Source organism: Hippichthys cyanospilos, chromosome 2 (assembly GCF_059441005.1).
Source record: "Hippichthys cyanospilos isolate Australia breed blue-spotted pipefish chromosome 2, RoL_Hcya_1.0, whole genome shotgun sequence".
Taxonomy (NCBI): Eukaryota; Metazoa; Chordata; class Actinopteri; order Syngnathiformes; family Syngnathidae; genus Hippichthys; species Hippichthys cyanospilos.
This window is the reverse complement of record NC_142370.1, coordinates 1,905,792-1,922,500: the sequence shown is the minus strand read 5'-3', so window position 1 is coordinate 1,922,500 and position 16,709 is coordinate 1,905,792. Positions and strand designations below refer to the sequence as shown.

At 42.4% G+C, this 16,709-nt stretch overlaps 1 protein-coding gene and 1 pseudogene across 5 annotated transcripts in view; one reads left to right on the top strand and one right to left on the bottom strand.

The window, feature by feature from the left end:
• The window catches only part of gnas (GNAS complex locus), a 109,830-nt gene extending 103,637 nt beyond the window's left edge, over positions 1 to 6,193 (bottom strand). The window contains exons 1-3 of one of the 4 annotated variants that reach the window (XM_088440905.1): positions 5,773 to 6,193; positions 4,397 to 4,535; positions 3,700 to 3,772 (exon numbers count right to left, since the gene is read on the bottom strand). In XM_088440905.1, the coding sequence (XP_088297031.1) occupies positions 3,700 to 3,772; positions 4,397 to 4,535; positions 5,773 to 5,940 (380 nt within the window). In that variant the 5' untranslated portion in view covers positions 5,941 to 6,193. Of the gene's footprint in view, positions 1 to 3,699; positions 3,773 to 4,396; positions 4,536 to 5,060 lie in introns of all 4 variants that reach the window. The other 3 variants (XM_088440914.1, XM_088440925.1, XM_088440932.1) reach the window with 3 other exon arrangements.
• On the top strand, positions 5,983 to 12,834 carry LOC148426845 (uncharacterized; annotated as a pseudogene). Its single transcript, XR_015868582.1, has 2 exons — positions 5,983 to 6,032; positions 8,428 to 12,834. The product of XR_015868582.1 is annotated as an uncharacterized LOC148426845 (transcript).
• Positions 12,835 to 16,709: the final 3,875 nt, after the last annotated feature.

Sequence of the window (16,709 nt, the reverse complement as noted above, 5' to 3'; positions counted from 1 at the left end):
ATGTGATCGGACAACCTTTTTGTTCCTGGTAGTCAGGAGGATATACATACATACATATATACATATATATATATATATATATATATATATATATATATATATACATATTAATCTGATTAATTTTTATATATACAGTGGGCCCCCGGGTTACGAACTTAATCCGTTCAGCGGCTACGCTCGTATCTTGAATTGCTCGTATAGCGGGCAATCCAAACCCATGTTAATTCGTGAATGCGTGCAACGCGCGCAGAAGCCTTAGGTAAAATCATCACGCTGTATACATATATTAATATTAAGTGACATAATCTACTGTACAGTTGCATTAAATAACAAATACGAAGGAAAAATGACTTTTACCTTTGGAAAGACGTGACTTGTGCTGAGATAAGCAGAGATGAGCAGAGATGAATGCTCGAAGTCAATACGGTAAATCAGATATGCTATTGGTCTTACAGTGTCAAAGTAACTTTTTCAGTCAGGGTTTTCTCTACTTCCTTCCATCCCAACCAGCTGTGCCATCAAGCTAGATAAAGGCGTTCGGCCAATAGCATATCGGCACTTCTGTGATTGACGTGTGACGCCGGCCAATAGCATCTCCGTGAGTGAGACCGGGTGACCTTAATCGACCAATAGCATATTGGCGTCTCCTTGACTGACTGATAATTATTCGCACTTTTTTTTTAGACGGTTGGAATGTATTGACATCTTATTGATTAAAACACATTTAAACCTGTGACGATTTTTTTGTCCTGCAATCGGCACACTTAATTTCATGTCAGCTGTTTTTCCCGACGTGAATTGAGCTGGGTGGAGGCGGAGGGTAGGTTGAGTGTGTTGTATTTACTAGGCACCACATTTAAAGCTTGTTCGAGCGTCAGTTCACCGTTGGTTACAACTCACAGAATTGCAAGAATGGCGCTGTCCCAAAGCATGTCGGGAGGTCGCCGACTAACATGACATGCAGTTTTGTCAAGCAACCATTATATGGCACTGTAATACCACCCGTAACAGGGTGCAGAGATTAACCACTTGAGTCAATACGGCAACGCACATAGGCTATTGGTCTTACAGTGTTACAGTAACTCTTTCAGTCATGGTGCAAATCACGGAGATACTAAAACATAATCCTCTTATTTCTTCCTTTACCGCTGCTAGTAATTTTAGAAGCTATGTCTAACAGATAAAGTTTGCTAAGTCTTCAAAACATTCCGTTTTTCACTCATTTTGTCTACTTCCTTCCATCCTGTCCCATCAAGCTAGATAAAGGCGTTCGGCCAATAGCATATCGGCATTTCTGTGATTGACGTGTGACGCCGGCCAATAGCATCTCCGTGAGTGAGACCGGGTGACCTTAATCGACCAATAGCATATTGGCGTCTCCTTGACTGACTGATAATTATTCACACTTTTTTTTTTAAACGGTTGGAATGTATTGACAATTAATTAAAAAAAAACACACACATTTAAACCAATGACAATTCTTTGTCCTGCAATCGGCACATTTAATTTCATGTCAGCTGTTTTTCCCTTTAGCTGTACAAACACTACACTTAAATGGTAATATATTTAGACACCGTGAGTGAGACAGTCAGTGTGAGGTTGTAAGAGCAATAGCGTTCACGTTACTGCCATAAGTATCTGTTAATGATTGTAGATGACGCAACTGCTGAATATATTGACGCAGTTAGGCGAGAACATTTCTACATACTCAATGGCTGGTTTGTTGGAATGCTCGTAAGACGAGAGGTTTGCTCGTAAGCGGAGGACAAAATTCTCCCTGATCCACGCTCGTAAGGCGAAATGTTCGCAAATCAGGGTGCTCGTAAGCCGGGGGCTGACTGTATATATATATATATATATATATATATATATATATATATATATATACACACACACACATATATATATACACACACATATATATATATATATATACATATATATATACACACATATATATACACATACAGTGGTACCTCGGTACTCGACCATAATCCGTTCTGAGGTGGTGGTCGAGCACCGATTTGTTCGAACACCGAAACCAATTTTCCCATAAGAAATAATGGAAAGTATGTGTGCACAAGTAAATGTGCACAAGCAGTACATGATAACGATAAAGATAAAGATAAAGATAAATAAAGCATTATAAACCATTTTGTATAATTTACTTACGTTTTGGAGAGTGGTTGATGGCATACAGGAATGGATGTGGAGAGGACGGGAGGGAGTTACTCCTTCCATGATGACGCTAGCTAACTGCGACGCGAGGTCGGACACTCGTACACCACGTTCATATTTTGCTATAATTTCCTTCTTCGGTTCAATAGTGGTCCTCATTGTTTTCCTCTTTGCCTTCCCCTTATCACTGTCTTTCTTTGGACCCATTATTAAGGGCTAGAGCAACACGAAAAAGTTTAAATCCGGGAAGAAATACTCGAACAAACGTCTTACTCCGCTGGCGGTCTGAGTTGAACTGGCGCTTACCCGCTGGCCGAGAAGGGCCGAGGAGCGCGTTCGGGTCGGCTCGGCTAGTCGAGAACCGAAAATCTGTTCGAGGTCCGATGCATTATCTACTTGAATTTTTTGGTCGAGCACCGATTTGGTCGAGTATAGAGGCGGTCGAGTACCGAGGTACCACTGTATAATTTATTTATTACACATACACACACACGCACATGCTTGCACACACACTGCTGGCTAAGCAGCTGTTGCAGAATCACACGCCGAGTCATGCGCTCCTTTGCCCCAGGTACAGGTTTTGAAAGTACAAAGCGGCAAAAGATGGAAGGAGCAGCACATGGACAAGCGGCTATTGTACAAACGACTCAATGGCAGAGCAAAAAGAAAACCCAAGGCAGCGTTTTTCTTTTGGCCGCCAGTTATCAACACCGGCGCGTTAACATGCAAGCATCGCACTCCATTTGTTTACACTCACACTATTTCTTTGCCTTTTTGTTTTTGTACTAACACTTAAAGTTAACAGCATGTCTGGTTCTGTCATGGTTCTACAGTTATTCTACGATTGAAACGTAACACAGCCAACAAAGCCTTTTTTATTATGAGGGAATGCAGTGGCTAAGAGTGCAGTTACCAATCATGTCCACTGGATGGGATTATCATGCTTTACATGAAATGAGTGACAGTTCTCATTTATAACTGCCTGCTCGACAACTATGGAATTTCATCTTTCACATACATGACAAGTAAAAACTAAAAAGTATAGCTGAATTTGAATATAATAAAAAACGCCTTTGAGGAATTAAAAAAAAAAAATCTGTCTTGCATTTCCTGGCCAATAGCCAATCAGAGGAAATGCAAATTGGTTGCAGGCCATTGTATGCTTGAAAAAGTGTCCGCCTGTATATTCTGTATTGGCTGACGAGTCTGTATTGTCTCAAGAGTCTGTACTAGCAGATCATACAGGGCAGGGGTGCCAAACTCATTTTTCAAAGTCGAAGACAATTTGCAAGTTTGGTATATGTGCCAGAAACTTTGAAGTCAAATCAGGATTTCGTGGACCACAGATCTGGCACCCCGCCTGGCTTTGTGTTTGACACCTGTTCTCCAGAGCGACACAGACTTGGGTGCATAGTATTGTAATCAATATACCAATATTGTTTGGGCTCCAGGAAAAACCAGGATGTTCTTCTATATGGTATTAAAATGAACTCTGCCCCTTTACACTTGTGTTTTACTCACTCTGCATTGAAGCCGTTGACATGGAGGATCCGCATCTGTTTCACAATTGTGCTCTTTCCAGACTCACCAGCTCCTAAAAGACAGAAGGAAATGTTGACGGGCAGACTACAACACAAGAAAGACTACAAAACACGTGCGTAGGTTTTATTTTCATTGCTTTGCACTCAGCAAGTAAGCAAGTTGTGGTGCCCTATATGCCAAGTTTTTGCCATGTCTTAGGTGAATGTTTTCATTATTGTTTAAGGTTATTCTTAGTATTATTTGCAAGAATCAAGACTTGAATCCTTGTTTATATCCTGCTTGCTTAAAAAAAGGGCAATAAATGACGTTTGACCAAACATGATGAATATCGTGATTCATAATTGTGATTTCAGTATTGACCAAAATAATCGTGATTATTTTTGACATAATTGTGCAGACCTACGTTGTCAAATTTAATGTGTTGCTGAATAAAAGGGCACTTATTCCCAAAGGGGGGTGGGGGGCAAAAAATTGCTTTCTGAAAACGGGGTTCCTGACCCTGAAAGTTGGAAAACCCCTATGCTAGCATATGAGCAAAGCAATAATGTTTGCTTCTACAACCAAAATGACTGTCATTGTCATGTTGTTTCACATCACCCTCAGGATAATAGCTTGACAGCCTTGGTTTTGGTTTTTGCAATGCATTTGTTTGTTTCTAAGAAATGAAAGCAATTACCCAAAAGCAATAGTCTGTGTGTTGCTCTGTAGATTTGTTTGTCTTTTTGGAGCTGCTTCTCAATCTTCTTGTTTGCTTCTCTCTGGGCCTTCTCCTCATTTCTCTGGTCTTCAGTCTTACTGTTGCCCAAACAACCCATCTTCCCACAGGGAAAAGCAAAGAGGGGAACGAAGTGTTGAACAAAAGGGAAAAAGTGAAGTATACGAAAGTGTAGTTATTAAATTAAAATTGTGTAACGGGGACAGTCCAAACCCCTTTGACCCGAGAGTTAGACAGCAGAGCCACAAATACAGACAAATGTCCTTGTCCAATACTGCTTGGAAAAAAAAAAGTTGAGTGGTAGAAGCCTCTCCAATCGAGTCAAGACTATTGGAAATGATTAATGTCCTTTTTGGGATATTGTCCAAGAAATGGAAGCAATTGGTCTGCTAAGGCCACCGACAAGGCCGATTCTCTTGATTTTTTTAGTGGTCTTTTCCTGCCTTATGTTGCACGGCAATTATGTTTTCACAAATGAGAAAGATGCCTTGGAGAAAAAAAAAAAAAAAGACGGCACAGTCTAAGAAGCGGAGACCGCCCTGTGTGCAAAGAGCCAAGGCCCGGGTCTTGCCTCTCACTGCTGCCCGCCAAAGCGAGCGCAAATCGGCGCGAGTGTGTCGCTCACCCGCATGCTGGAGCGGCTCGGTCCCAAGCCTTCTTTCCAAACACGCATTTAAAAAAAAAAAAAATAGCCGCTCCAATTGCTTCTGTTCCGCGCTGTTCTTGTTATTCCGGGGGTTGGCACGGCAGTAGGAAGTAAGCGAAGCGAAGAACACCCAACTATATTTTCCTTGCTTCCGGGCCACTTGCTTGCCCGCACCTCGCCGAACAAGAGCCTTCTGGGTCGGTTCCGAAGCCAGCTCCGCGATTTCTCCTCCTTATTCGGCTTGATGCGTTTTTGTCAATAAAATGAAGGGGGCCCTCCTCCGGGGAAAGTGAGCGTGCGCGTATCCCTGGCTGGCTGCGCTTATCAGCCCCTCACATCACACACGATTCCGCACCGTCACACTTTTTACTTCTGGTCGCTTGACGTCCGAATAAGGCGGGTGAAAAACCCCACAGTCCCAGTTAAAGCGCAAAAGAGAGGCGTAGCAGGGTACGTAGAGGTTCACGGGGGGAGCGTCAAAATGTCTCCAGGTTTGTTGTTGGGGTGAAAAGCAGCTGGCTAGCTGTCACACTGGGCTCAGGCATGGGAACCTACATGAGGCCTGGACGCACACGCACGCTACTCGATATACATGCATATTCCTCCTGCGTAATTCCGAGCTCGACTGGATAACAAAGCTGCAAACCAGCACACTGTGCAGTTATATTCACTAGAAAGAAAAGAAAAAAACCTTAGCAGCCAAGCTAGCTAGCGTTAGCAGTACATTCGCTCCGCCGAGGCCGCCCTCCTCGTCCGCCGCCGTCGTCGTGAGGAAGGGAATCGCTGATTTTCTTGGTGTTTCTTCTTTTATCTGCCTTCTTATTGCTCCCCTCTTTTCTGTCGCTCTCTTTTCCGACATCAGGAGGCTACATTGAGACGGGGTGGGGCCACGCCGCGCTCATTGAACCCTGGGAAGGAGCGAGAGAGAGAGAGAGACCGCTGCTTTTCAGGGTCAGATGGCCAGGCGTCACCGTGACGTCACACTCACTTGAGCCTAAACAAAGGTCACAAAAAAGGGTCATTGGTTACAATTATGATTTTAGCTTTCTCCTCGACCGCGGTCGATTTCAGCGCGATTATCATGGGCTAAAAACGGTTTCCAAGCTGGGTGGAACGGCGGCTGTAGTTTCTTATCAACATGGTTGGTTGCTTCAAAATACTGTGTAAGGAGTGGATACATCAGATCACATGATCGTCGAGGGACTGGGAAATTCCGTAAAAAAATCTTTACAGCAGTGGTTCTCAAAGTGAGGACCGTGGCCTCACTGCAGGGGGTCTGTGAAATCATTTGGATATTATTAAAAAAAACATTAATATTTGTGTTACTGTCATGTTATTTTATATTAATTTGTGAAAGTATTTGTGAATCTTCAATAAAGCACAACTCAACCAGTTTAACTCATTCAATGCCAAGGACATATTTTCAAGTTTTTTTTTTTTTTAAGAGTCCAGAGGTTCAATCCCAGATGCTAAAATATCGATGTCATCCTTAAGTACAGAGGACCCCCGTGTTACAGCTTCCCTGGCTTACGTTTTCTTCATGTTGCAATGTGGAATACTGAGTTTTTTCATCCCCTCTTTATGGCATTTTCATGGAATACTGAGTTTTTTCATCCCCTTTATGGCATTTTCACGGGTTTGTGACAAAAACAACTGTCATGACCCTAGGGTTTTGGCTGTATTTGTGTTGTTATGTCTCCATCTGCAGGCATTTTTAGGTAATTACACTTTTTTTCTGTTGCTGTCAATGCATTCATGCAACGCGTCACTACAATGCTGGTCTGCTATTGGTCGGCCTCACTCGTTTCAAAATGGTGGAATGGTAAAGCTTTGTTCTATTGTGAGCAGTTACAAAACCGTAATTATAGTGCATTTTCCTGTTTAATTCGAACTTGAATGGGTTAGCCATCGGTCCCAAGATTGCTAGTGATGTTAAAGAGAGAAGTAAGAAGATGATTTATATGAAAACGATGCTGCAAATAACCCTTATTAAGAAATATGGGCATAACAAGTGGCACTCCTTGGTAAATAAATCCTTTCTATATTTTTTATTTATGTTTTTTTCTGATTGTATACATGTATATTATACATATGTAGCACTTACTATACTATTTTGGTACCAATTCGTAATACGAATGTGCAATTTTGATGTTTTTACCAGTGGTTCTGAACGCATTAGCTATTTTTTTTCCAAGTTTTCAATTATACAGATAATATATAAAGTTTGATGCACTTAGTACGCAAGCTCCATAAAAACAACAAAAGAAAAAAAAAAAAGTCCACATTGAGACAGAGTCCACAGATTAGTACCATGTTGTTGCAGGTTGAGTTCCGCTCTGCCTGAGGTGGTTGATAAAAGGTCCCCATATTTCTGTAAATTTACTGTGAGAATCATGTATACTATACAGAATCTCTTCAAGATATAAACATGCTGTCATATCATTTAACCATTTATAAAAATTAGGAGGCGTGGCAAATTTCCATTCTCTCAAAATGACCCTCTTGATAACAATCATACCGAACATTAAGGCTTGCTGAACCGAATATGAACATGACGAAGTATGAACTGAACAGCCAAGTATCACGATTGGGACATCAGGTGTTATAGCTTGCTTGTAAATGGCACTGTATAGTTGAAAAATCTCAGACCAAAACACTTTGAACGAGGGACAGAAAAAAAACAAATACCCTAATGTACCTTCATACCGTTTACATTTATCACAAATTGGTGAGATTAAGGGGAAAAGTATTTGAATCTGGTTTTAGAATAATGCAGACGATGTACAACTTTAAACTGTATCAGTTGAAGCCTGGCGTTTGTTGAGCAAGTTTGTATCCCAACCGAAGCCTCTTCCACAAATCTGGTGAAATTTCTGCACCTGTGTCTCTTGAAAACGCCTTAGCTATTTAACATAGGTCTGGATTGCTCGCCATACGGGCAATCTGGAAATTAATGTACTTAAGTATCGATTTCATACTAAAGTATCTGGGATTGAATGTCTGGACACTTAAAAAAAAAAAAAAGTGAAAATTTGTCTCTGGCATGAGATGAGTGAATATATTTATAAAAATGTAATTATTTCAAAATTTGTCCAAATGAGTTTTGTGTCTATAATTGCTTAACAAGGTGATGAAGCCAGCAAAGCTGGAGTGACATTTGATTTTATTTTTCCGGTTCCGGGGGAGTGTTTTGCTGCTGTCGCTGTTTTAGCCTTAGCTGGAGAGACGAACGAAATTTTTTCTTTTTCTATTTTTCTATTTTTACCACCACCCGTCGGACTTGTGTTCGTCGTTGTTTTTTCTTCTTTTTTCTTCATTTTTGAGGACTGCTTCCATTCTTCGATAGCTGGTGATTCGCCGTTTCTCTGAACAGCCCCTAGCTCCGTTCGTCCTCGTGCAGCTCTGCTAGCGTAAGTATGTCGCTCGGCTGTACTAAGGTAAGCATCGCTCCGTGCACCTCCACCTCATCTGTCACTTGCGACACCTGCGTTATTCTTTTGGAGAGGCTTTCTCTCCTAGAGGGCCGTGTCCGTCAGCTAGAGCAGAGTAGTCTGATAATCGTAGATCAGACGGACACATCTGATAATGACAATGCGGGCCGTAGCCCTCCCGCAATGCCGCTAGCGTCGGCTAGTGCGGGTCGTAGCCTACCCGCTAGTCCGGCTAGCATTAGCCCTAAGAAGCCTGCTAGCCGCTGTGAGCCTGTTCGGACGCATAATCGTTTTAGCCCCCTCGCTAGGCAAACTCCTCCTCAGTCTACTGGCTCCCGCACTTTAGTTATAGGGGACTCCATCACCCGTAACATCAAGCTTAAAAAGCCAGCCACTGTAATGTGTATCCCTGGGGCCAGAGCACCCGACATTGAAGCTAACCTTAGGGAGCTGACGCGCAAGAGGGCTAGACACCAGTCTAGTGCAAACAACACTAGCTACTCGGACATAGTGATACACGTCGGCTCCAACGATACTAGAATGAGGCAGTCTGAGATTACAAAGAAGAACATAGCTAGGACTTGTAATCTCGCTAGAAAGATGAGTCGGCATCGAGTTATTGTCTCTGGCCCTCTGCCTGCGAGAGGCAATGATGAGAGGTTTAGCAGATTATTCTCGCTTAACCGGTGGATGGCTGGTTTCTGTAAAGAGTAGGGTTTCCAGTTTGTAGATAATTGGCCCTCCTTCTGGGGCCGGCCCGACCTGCTGAGAATGGATGGCCTTCACCCTAACTGGAAAGGCGCCATTACTCTTTCTAGAAACATAGATTACTGTTTGAGCCTTCCATGACTTCCCACATTAGAGCATGTCGGGTCGCAGGCGAGTAGCGAGCCTGCTAGAACGGGTGTGGAGTCGTTAAGGCTAGAGTTAACCGGCACTAGGCTGGACTGTTACAACACACATAGCATACTTAGTCTAGGTCACTGCAATCCACACACTGTTTCAATACCTAATGCTGAATGCCCTAATGATAAGACTTCTGCTGAGGTGGTGTGGATTAAGGAAAAGAGCCCTGCCTCTCTAATCAGTAAGACTAGTGATAAAGTGCCTAGGCGGAATATTAGCATCAATACGCGCGCTGTAGTCGTCAACAATCGAATTCCTACTTTACTAACATTGCGAAGAGGTTTTAATTACTCAAAATACAGAGCAAGCCCCAACCATAAAAATCTTGTTGGTATTAGTACTACCAACACGAGGACTCAGAATAGTCTGGGAAAAATGTCCCAGTTTAAATTGGGCTTTATAAATATTAGGTCACTCCCTTCAAAAGCCCTTCTTGTAAACGATCTTATTACAGATCAAAATCTTAACGTGCTTGGTCTCTGCGAAACCTGGCTAAAACCAAATTAATTCCTACCATTAAATGAGGCCTCACCCGCAAACTTTGTGGGCTCACATGTGGCCCGTCCTTGTAAAAAAGGGGGGGGTGTCGTCCTAATTTCAGAATCTGATTTTAGGCTTAGCACGAGCACGAGCCACACTTTCAAGACATTTGAGGCTCTCGTTATGCGATCGAGCTCCTCACCACCATTCTGTGTGGTAGTTATTTACCGTCCTCCTGGCCCATACTCTGGATTCTTAGATGAATTCCCTGAACTTATGGCTGACTTAATAATTATGAATTACTACCTTCCGCAACAGCTGCCTTTCCGTCTTTCACTGGCTCAGTCGATAAGCTCGCGAATGATTTTAATTCGGTTCTTTTAAAGTCCCTTAACTCTATTGCGCCGCTGAAACTTAAAACTCGTCCGAAGCGGCACACTCTGTGGTTTACGGAGGAAACGCGTATGTGTAAATTGTTAAGTAGACAACTTGAGCGTAAATGGCGAACAACTAAACTCGAGGTTTTCCGTCAGGCCTGGTGCGATAGCTTGCTGAAATACAAAGAGGCTCTTAGGTTAGCAAAAACCAATCACTTTTCCAAAATGATTAGTCTTAATAAAAACAACCCAAAGTATTTATTTGAGACTGTAGCGCAGCTAACACAGCAGCAGCAGATTAATCATAATTCCCTCCATTCAGCACACGATTTCATGCAATTCTTTACTCAGCGGATTCAGCTAATAAGGGAAGAAATAAAAAAGGCAGCGCCGCTCACCACCTCGACTATGAGTGTTGATGCTAGTTCGGACAATCAGGTTCATGAAAGTCTGGCTACCCTGTCCCAGTTTGATTTAGTATCCCTGGAGTGTCTTACACAACTAGTTAATGCAGCAAAGCCGACGTCCTGCATGCTCGACCCGCTTCCAGGCAAACTCGTCAAAGATTTATTCCCGGTCTTAGGGTCATCTGTCTTGAATATTATCAACCTGTCACTCTCCTCTGGCATTGTACCTGAGACTTTTAAGATGGCTGTCATTCAACCATTACTTAAGAAACCTCACCTAGATTCTGAAGATCTCGCTAACTATAGGCCAGTGTCACACCTTCCGTTTATCGCCAAAATTCTTGAGAAAGTTGTAGCACGACAGCTTAGCGATTTTATGATAGACAACAATAGATTTGAACTCCTTCAGTCAGGTTTTAGGGCCAACCACTCAACTGAGACAGCCCTAGTAAAAGTGACGAATGATCTTCTATTAGCCTTGGATTCCAACGTCTCATCAGTACTATTACTCCTTGATCTTAGTGCCGCATTTGACACTATTGATCATCATATTCTTATAGAACGTCTTCGATCATGTGTTGGTATCTCGGGATCAGCACTTTCTTGGTTCAGATCTTACATCCTGGGAAGGACGCATAGTGTTTCTTATGGTGATGCGATCTCTGAGTCTTTCTCCGTCTCATGTGGTGTCCCGCAGGGGTCAGTACTTGGTCCCTTACTGTTCAACATCTACATGATTCCTCTCGGCGATATTATACGCAAACATGCTATTAGTTTTCATTGCTATGCTGATGATACCCAACTCTATATGCCCCTAGAAATAACGGATCCGTGCAAGTGCAGTAAACTGGAGGCTTGCCTTGCCGAGATTAAACAATGGATGTCTTCCAATTTTCTGCTTCTCAACCCAAATAAAACTGAGATGTTAGTTATTGGCCCTGCTCATCATCAGCACTTGCTTAAGAATACCACGCTGAACCTAGAAAACTGTATTATTTCCCAAAGTAGTTCTGCAAAAAATCTCGGCGTGATATTTGACTCCACTCTCTCCTTTCGAACACATATTAATAACATGACAAGAACGGCGTTTTTTCACCTCCGCAATACAGCTCAAATTCGCCCTATTCTTTCTCTTAGCGATGCAGAAACATTAATTCATGCATTTGTTACGTCGCGCCTAGACTATTGCAACATTTTGTTTTCTGGACTTCCCATGTCCTACATTAAAAGCCTGCAGTGTGTACAGAATGCAGCAGCGAGACTATTGACAAGGACGAGAAAGTTTGATCATATTACTCCGATTCTAGCTGACCTGCATTGGCTTCCAATACACGTGAGATGTGATTTTAAGGTGTTGTTAATTACTTATAAAATTTTACACGGTTTAGCTCCTTCCTATCTCGTCGACTTAGTATCACCTTATGTTCCGCCCCGACAACTTCGATCGCAAAATGCCGGTTTGCTATCGACCCCACGGGCTAAAAAGAAGTCTGCGGGATCAAGGGCATTTTCCATTCGCGCGCCAGTACTATGGAATGCCCTACCTATGGAAGTTCGCGCAGCCACCTCAGTAGAAATCTTTAAATCCCGACTAAAAACACATTTATATTCAAAAGCATTTAGTTAATTTAGCCTGTCTGTAGCCTTCTTCCTTTTTCTTTTTTCCTGCCCCCCTCTTACGGCTGGGGGAGGGGGCTAGCTAGATGGTGAGGGTTGACTTGACCGCCTCCATTGGGTCCTGCGTTGGTCGACCATCATGGGTTAGGAGTTCGGCCGTCTGCAGTCCACCTGGCTGGAATGTGGGATGGTTCCTGCCCAATGGCCTTGCCTGCTGTCAAGACATCACTGCACTATATAGCACATTATGTTTTCTGTAATTTATGTTGTTTCTGTGTCTGGTACATGCAGCATCCACTTCAACCTGTGGGCCTGGAAGGGGGCTCCTCCCACCTGTGGTCCCTTCTGGAGGTTTCTGATTTTCCCCTAATTTGGGGTTTTTGAGTTTTTCCTTCCCCTTCTGGGAGCTTTGACAGGGGATGCTGTTGTGTACCCTATACTGAAAAGATGTCTTTGTACGACCTCTTTTCATTCTGTGAAGCCCTTTGAGACTTCGGTGATTTAGGGCTATATAAATAAAATTTGATTGATTGATTGATTGATTAATAACTCACACAGATAATATATTAATTATGGGTGACTTCAATATTCATATGAACTCCCCACTAGAGCCACTTACTGTAGCTTTTCAAGCAATAATCGATGCATTTGGTTTTACACAAATAATAAAAGCAGCAACACACCAGAATGGTAATATCTTAGACTTAGTGCTAACCCATGGCCTAACTGCCTCAAACGTCACAATTCTGCCGCTTTCTAACGTTATGTCTGATCATTATCTTATAACATTTGAAGTCCTAGCTCAATGTGGTCTTGTTGTCCACAACCAAGGCTTTAAGAGCCGTGATATTAATTCTTTAACCACTGCTGCACTTTCTGAAATACTGCCTTCCGCAACAGCTGCCTTTCCGTCTTTCACTGGCTCAGTCGATAAGCTCGCGAATGACTTTAATTCGGTTCTTTTAAATTCCCTTAACTCTATTGCACCGCTGAAACTTAAAACTCGTCTGAAGCGGCACACTCCGTGGTTTACGGAGGAAACGCGTATGTGTAAATTGTTAAGTAGACAACTTGCGCGTAAATGGCGAACAACTAAACTCGAGGTTTTCCATCAGGCCTGGTGCGATAGCTTGCTGAAATATAAAGAGGCTCTTAGGTTAGCAAAAACCAATCACTTTTCCAAAATGATTAGTCTTAATAAAAACAACCCAAAGTATTTATTTGAGACTGTAGCGCAGCTAACACAGCAGCAGCAGGTTAATCATAATTCCCTCCATTCAGCACACGATTTCATGCAATTCTTCACTCAGCGGATTCAGCTAATAAGGGAAGAAATAAAAAAGGCAGCGCCGCTCACCACCTTGACTATGAATGTTGATGCTAGTTCGGACAATCAGGTTCATGAAAGTCTGGCTACCCTGTCCCAGTTTGATTTAGTATCCCTGGAGTGTCTTACACAACTAGTTAATGCAGCAAAGCCGACGTCCTGCATGCTCGACCCGCTTCCAGGCAAACTCGTCAAAGATCTATTCCCGGTCTTAGGGTCATCTGTCTTGAAAATTATCAACCTGTCACTCTCCTCTGGCATTGTACCTGAGACTTTTAAGACGGCTGTCATTCAACCATTACTTAAGAAACCTCACTTAGATCCTGAAGATCACTCTAACTATAGGCCAGTGTCACACCTTCCGTTTATCGCCAAAATTCTTGAGAAAGTTGTAACACAACAGCTTAGCGATTTTATGATAGACAACAATAGATTTGAACTCCTTCAGTCAGGTTTTAGGGCCAACCACTCAACTGAGACAGCTCTAGTAAAAGTGACGAATGATCTTCTATTAGCCTTGGATTCCAACGTCTCATCAGTATTGTTACTGCTTGATCTTAGTGCCGCATTTGACACTATTGATCATCATATTCTTATAGAACGTCTTAGATCATGTGTTGGTATCTCGGGATCAGCACTTTCTTGGTTCAGATCTTACATCCTGGGAAGGACGCATAGTGTTTCTTATGGTGATGCGATCTCTGAGTCTTTCTCCGTCTCATGTGGTGTCCCGCAGGGGTCAGTACTTGGTCCCTTACTGTTCAACATCTACATGATTCCTCTCGGCGATATTATACGCAAACATGCTATTAGTTTTCATTGCTATGCTGATGATACCCAACTCTATATGCCCTTAGAAATAACGGATCCGTGCAAGTGCAGTAAACTGGAGGCTTGCCTTGCCGAGATTAAACAATGGATCTCTTCCAATTTTCTGCTTCTCAACCCTAATAAAACTGAGATGTTATTTATTGGCCCTGCTCATCATCAGCACTCGCTTAAGAATACCACGCTGAACCTAGAAAACTGTATTATTTCCCAAAGTAGTTCTGCAAAAAATCTCGGCGTGATATTCGACTCCACTCTCTCCTTTCGAGCACATATTAATAACATGACAAGAACGGCGTTTTTTCACCTCCGCAATATAGCTAAAATTCGCCCTATTCTTTCTCTTAGCAATGCAGAAACATTAATTCATGCATTTGTTACGTCGCGCCTAGACTACTGCAACATTTTGTTTTCTGGACTTCCCATGTCCTACATTAAAAGCCTGCAGTGTGTACAGAATGCAGCAGCGAGACTATTGACAAGGACGAGAAAGTTTGATCATATTACTCCGATTCTAGCTGACCTGCATTGGCTTCCAATACACGTGAGATGTGATTTTAAGGTGCTGTTAATTACTTATAAAATTCTACACGGTTTAGCTCCTTCCTATCTCGTCGACTTAGTATCACCTTATGTTCCGCCCCGACAACTTCGATCGCAAAATGCCGGTTTGCTATCGACCCCACGGGCTAAAAAGAAGTCTGCGGGATCAAGGGCATTTTCCATTCGCGCGCCAGTACTATGGAATGCCCTACCTATGGAAGTTAGCGCAGCCACCTCAGTAGAAATCTTTAAATCCCGACTAAAAACACATTTATATTCAAAAGCATTTTGTTAATTTAGCCTGTCTGTAGCCTTCTTCTTTTTTCTTTTTTCCTGCCCCCCTCTTCCGGCTGGGAGAGGGGGCTAGCTAGATGGTGAGGGTTGGCTTGACCGCCTCCATTGGGTCCTGCGTTGGTCGACCATCACGGGTTAGGAGTTCGGCCGTCTGCAGTCCACCTGGCTGGAATGTGGGATGGTTCCTGCCCAATGGCCTTGCCTGCTGTCAAGACATCACTGCACTATATAGCACAATATGTTTTCTGTAATTTATGTCGTTTCTATGTCTGGTACATGCAGCATCCACTTCAACCTGTGGGCCTGGAAGGGAGCTCCTCCCACCTGTGGTCCCTTCTGGAGGTTTCTGATTTTCCCCAAATTTGGGGTTTTTGAGTTTTTCCTTCCCCTTCTGGGAGCTTTGACAGGGGATGCTGTTGTGTACCCTATACTGAAAAGATGTCTCTGTACGACCTCTTTTCATTCTGTGAAGCCCTTTGAGACTTCGGTGATTTAGGGCTATATAAATAAAATTTGATTGATTGATTGATTTTATAACGCTATTTTGGACTAAATAATCGGAAATTGACTGGAAATCAATTGGTTTGTCATAAGGGGGCGTGCAATTTGCAATTTTTTAAATTCAGTATAGCTGAAAAGTAACAAATATATTTACCTTCAAATTGAATTGTGAAAGTGATTAATAAGGGCACTTATTACATTTTTAAACTGAATAACACTAATACCTTTTTTTTAATTGAATAATGTTAATACTTTTTGTTTTTTAAGTTGAATAACGCTAATACTTTTACTTTTTTTTTGTTGTTTTGTTTCCAAAGGGTGTCCTTGGAAAATGTGCTTTCTAAAAGGGTTCCCTGATTCCCTGAACCCCTGTTTTACAGTTTACGTTCTAATGACCTAAGCACAATATTTGGGCTGGTCATTCTGGACTATTTAGTTTTCAATCAATTTCAAATGAAGTAAGAAACGCAACACATTTATTTAAAGGTTTGATTCATTATAAAACAATCCTGTGGAAAATGTGAAGACTGTTAAGATTGACCTTGGAACTCGATTGGATTCCGGACCCAAGCCAGCCCCACAATTAGGTGGATAGTTTATTTACTGACAAAAAAGAACAATAGACATTCGAAGCGTGGCAAAACAATAACTCGACAACAGGCTCTCCTGCGCCGGACAGTTATATAGCCTTCGTTGTGTACTACGAAGTCATCCTTTATGACTGCAACTGTGACATCAACTCAAAGGCATCCTTTAAGACAGGGGTGTCCAAACATTTTGCAAAGTGGGCCAGATTTGGTGTGTTAAAAATGTAGGGGGGCCAACCTTGGCAGGTGTTCTTTACATATGGCAGCAATTAATTTAAATACATTTCAGCGAGCCTATCATGGGCTCGTGGCATGTTGATGAGTGAGGGA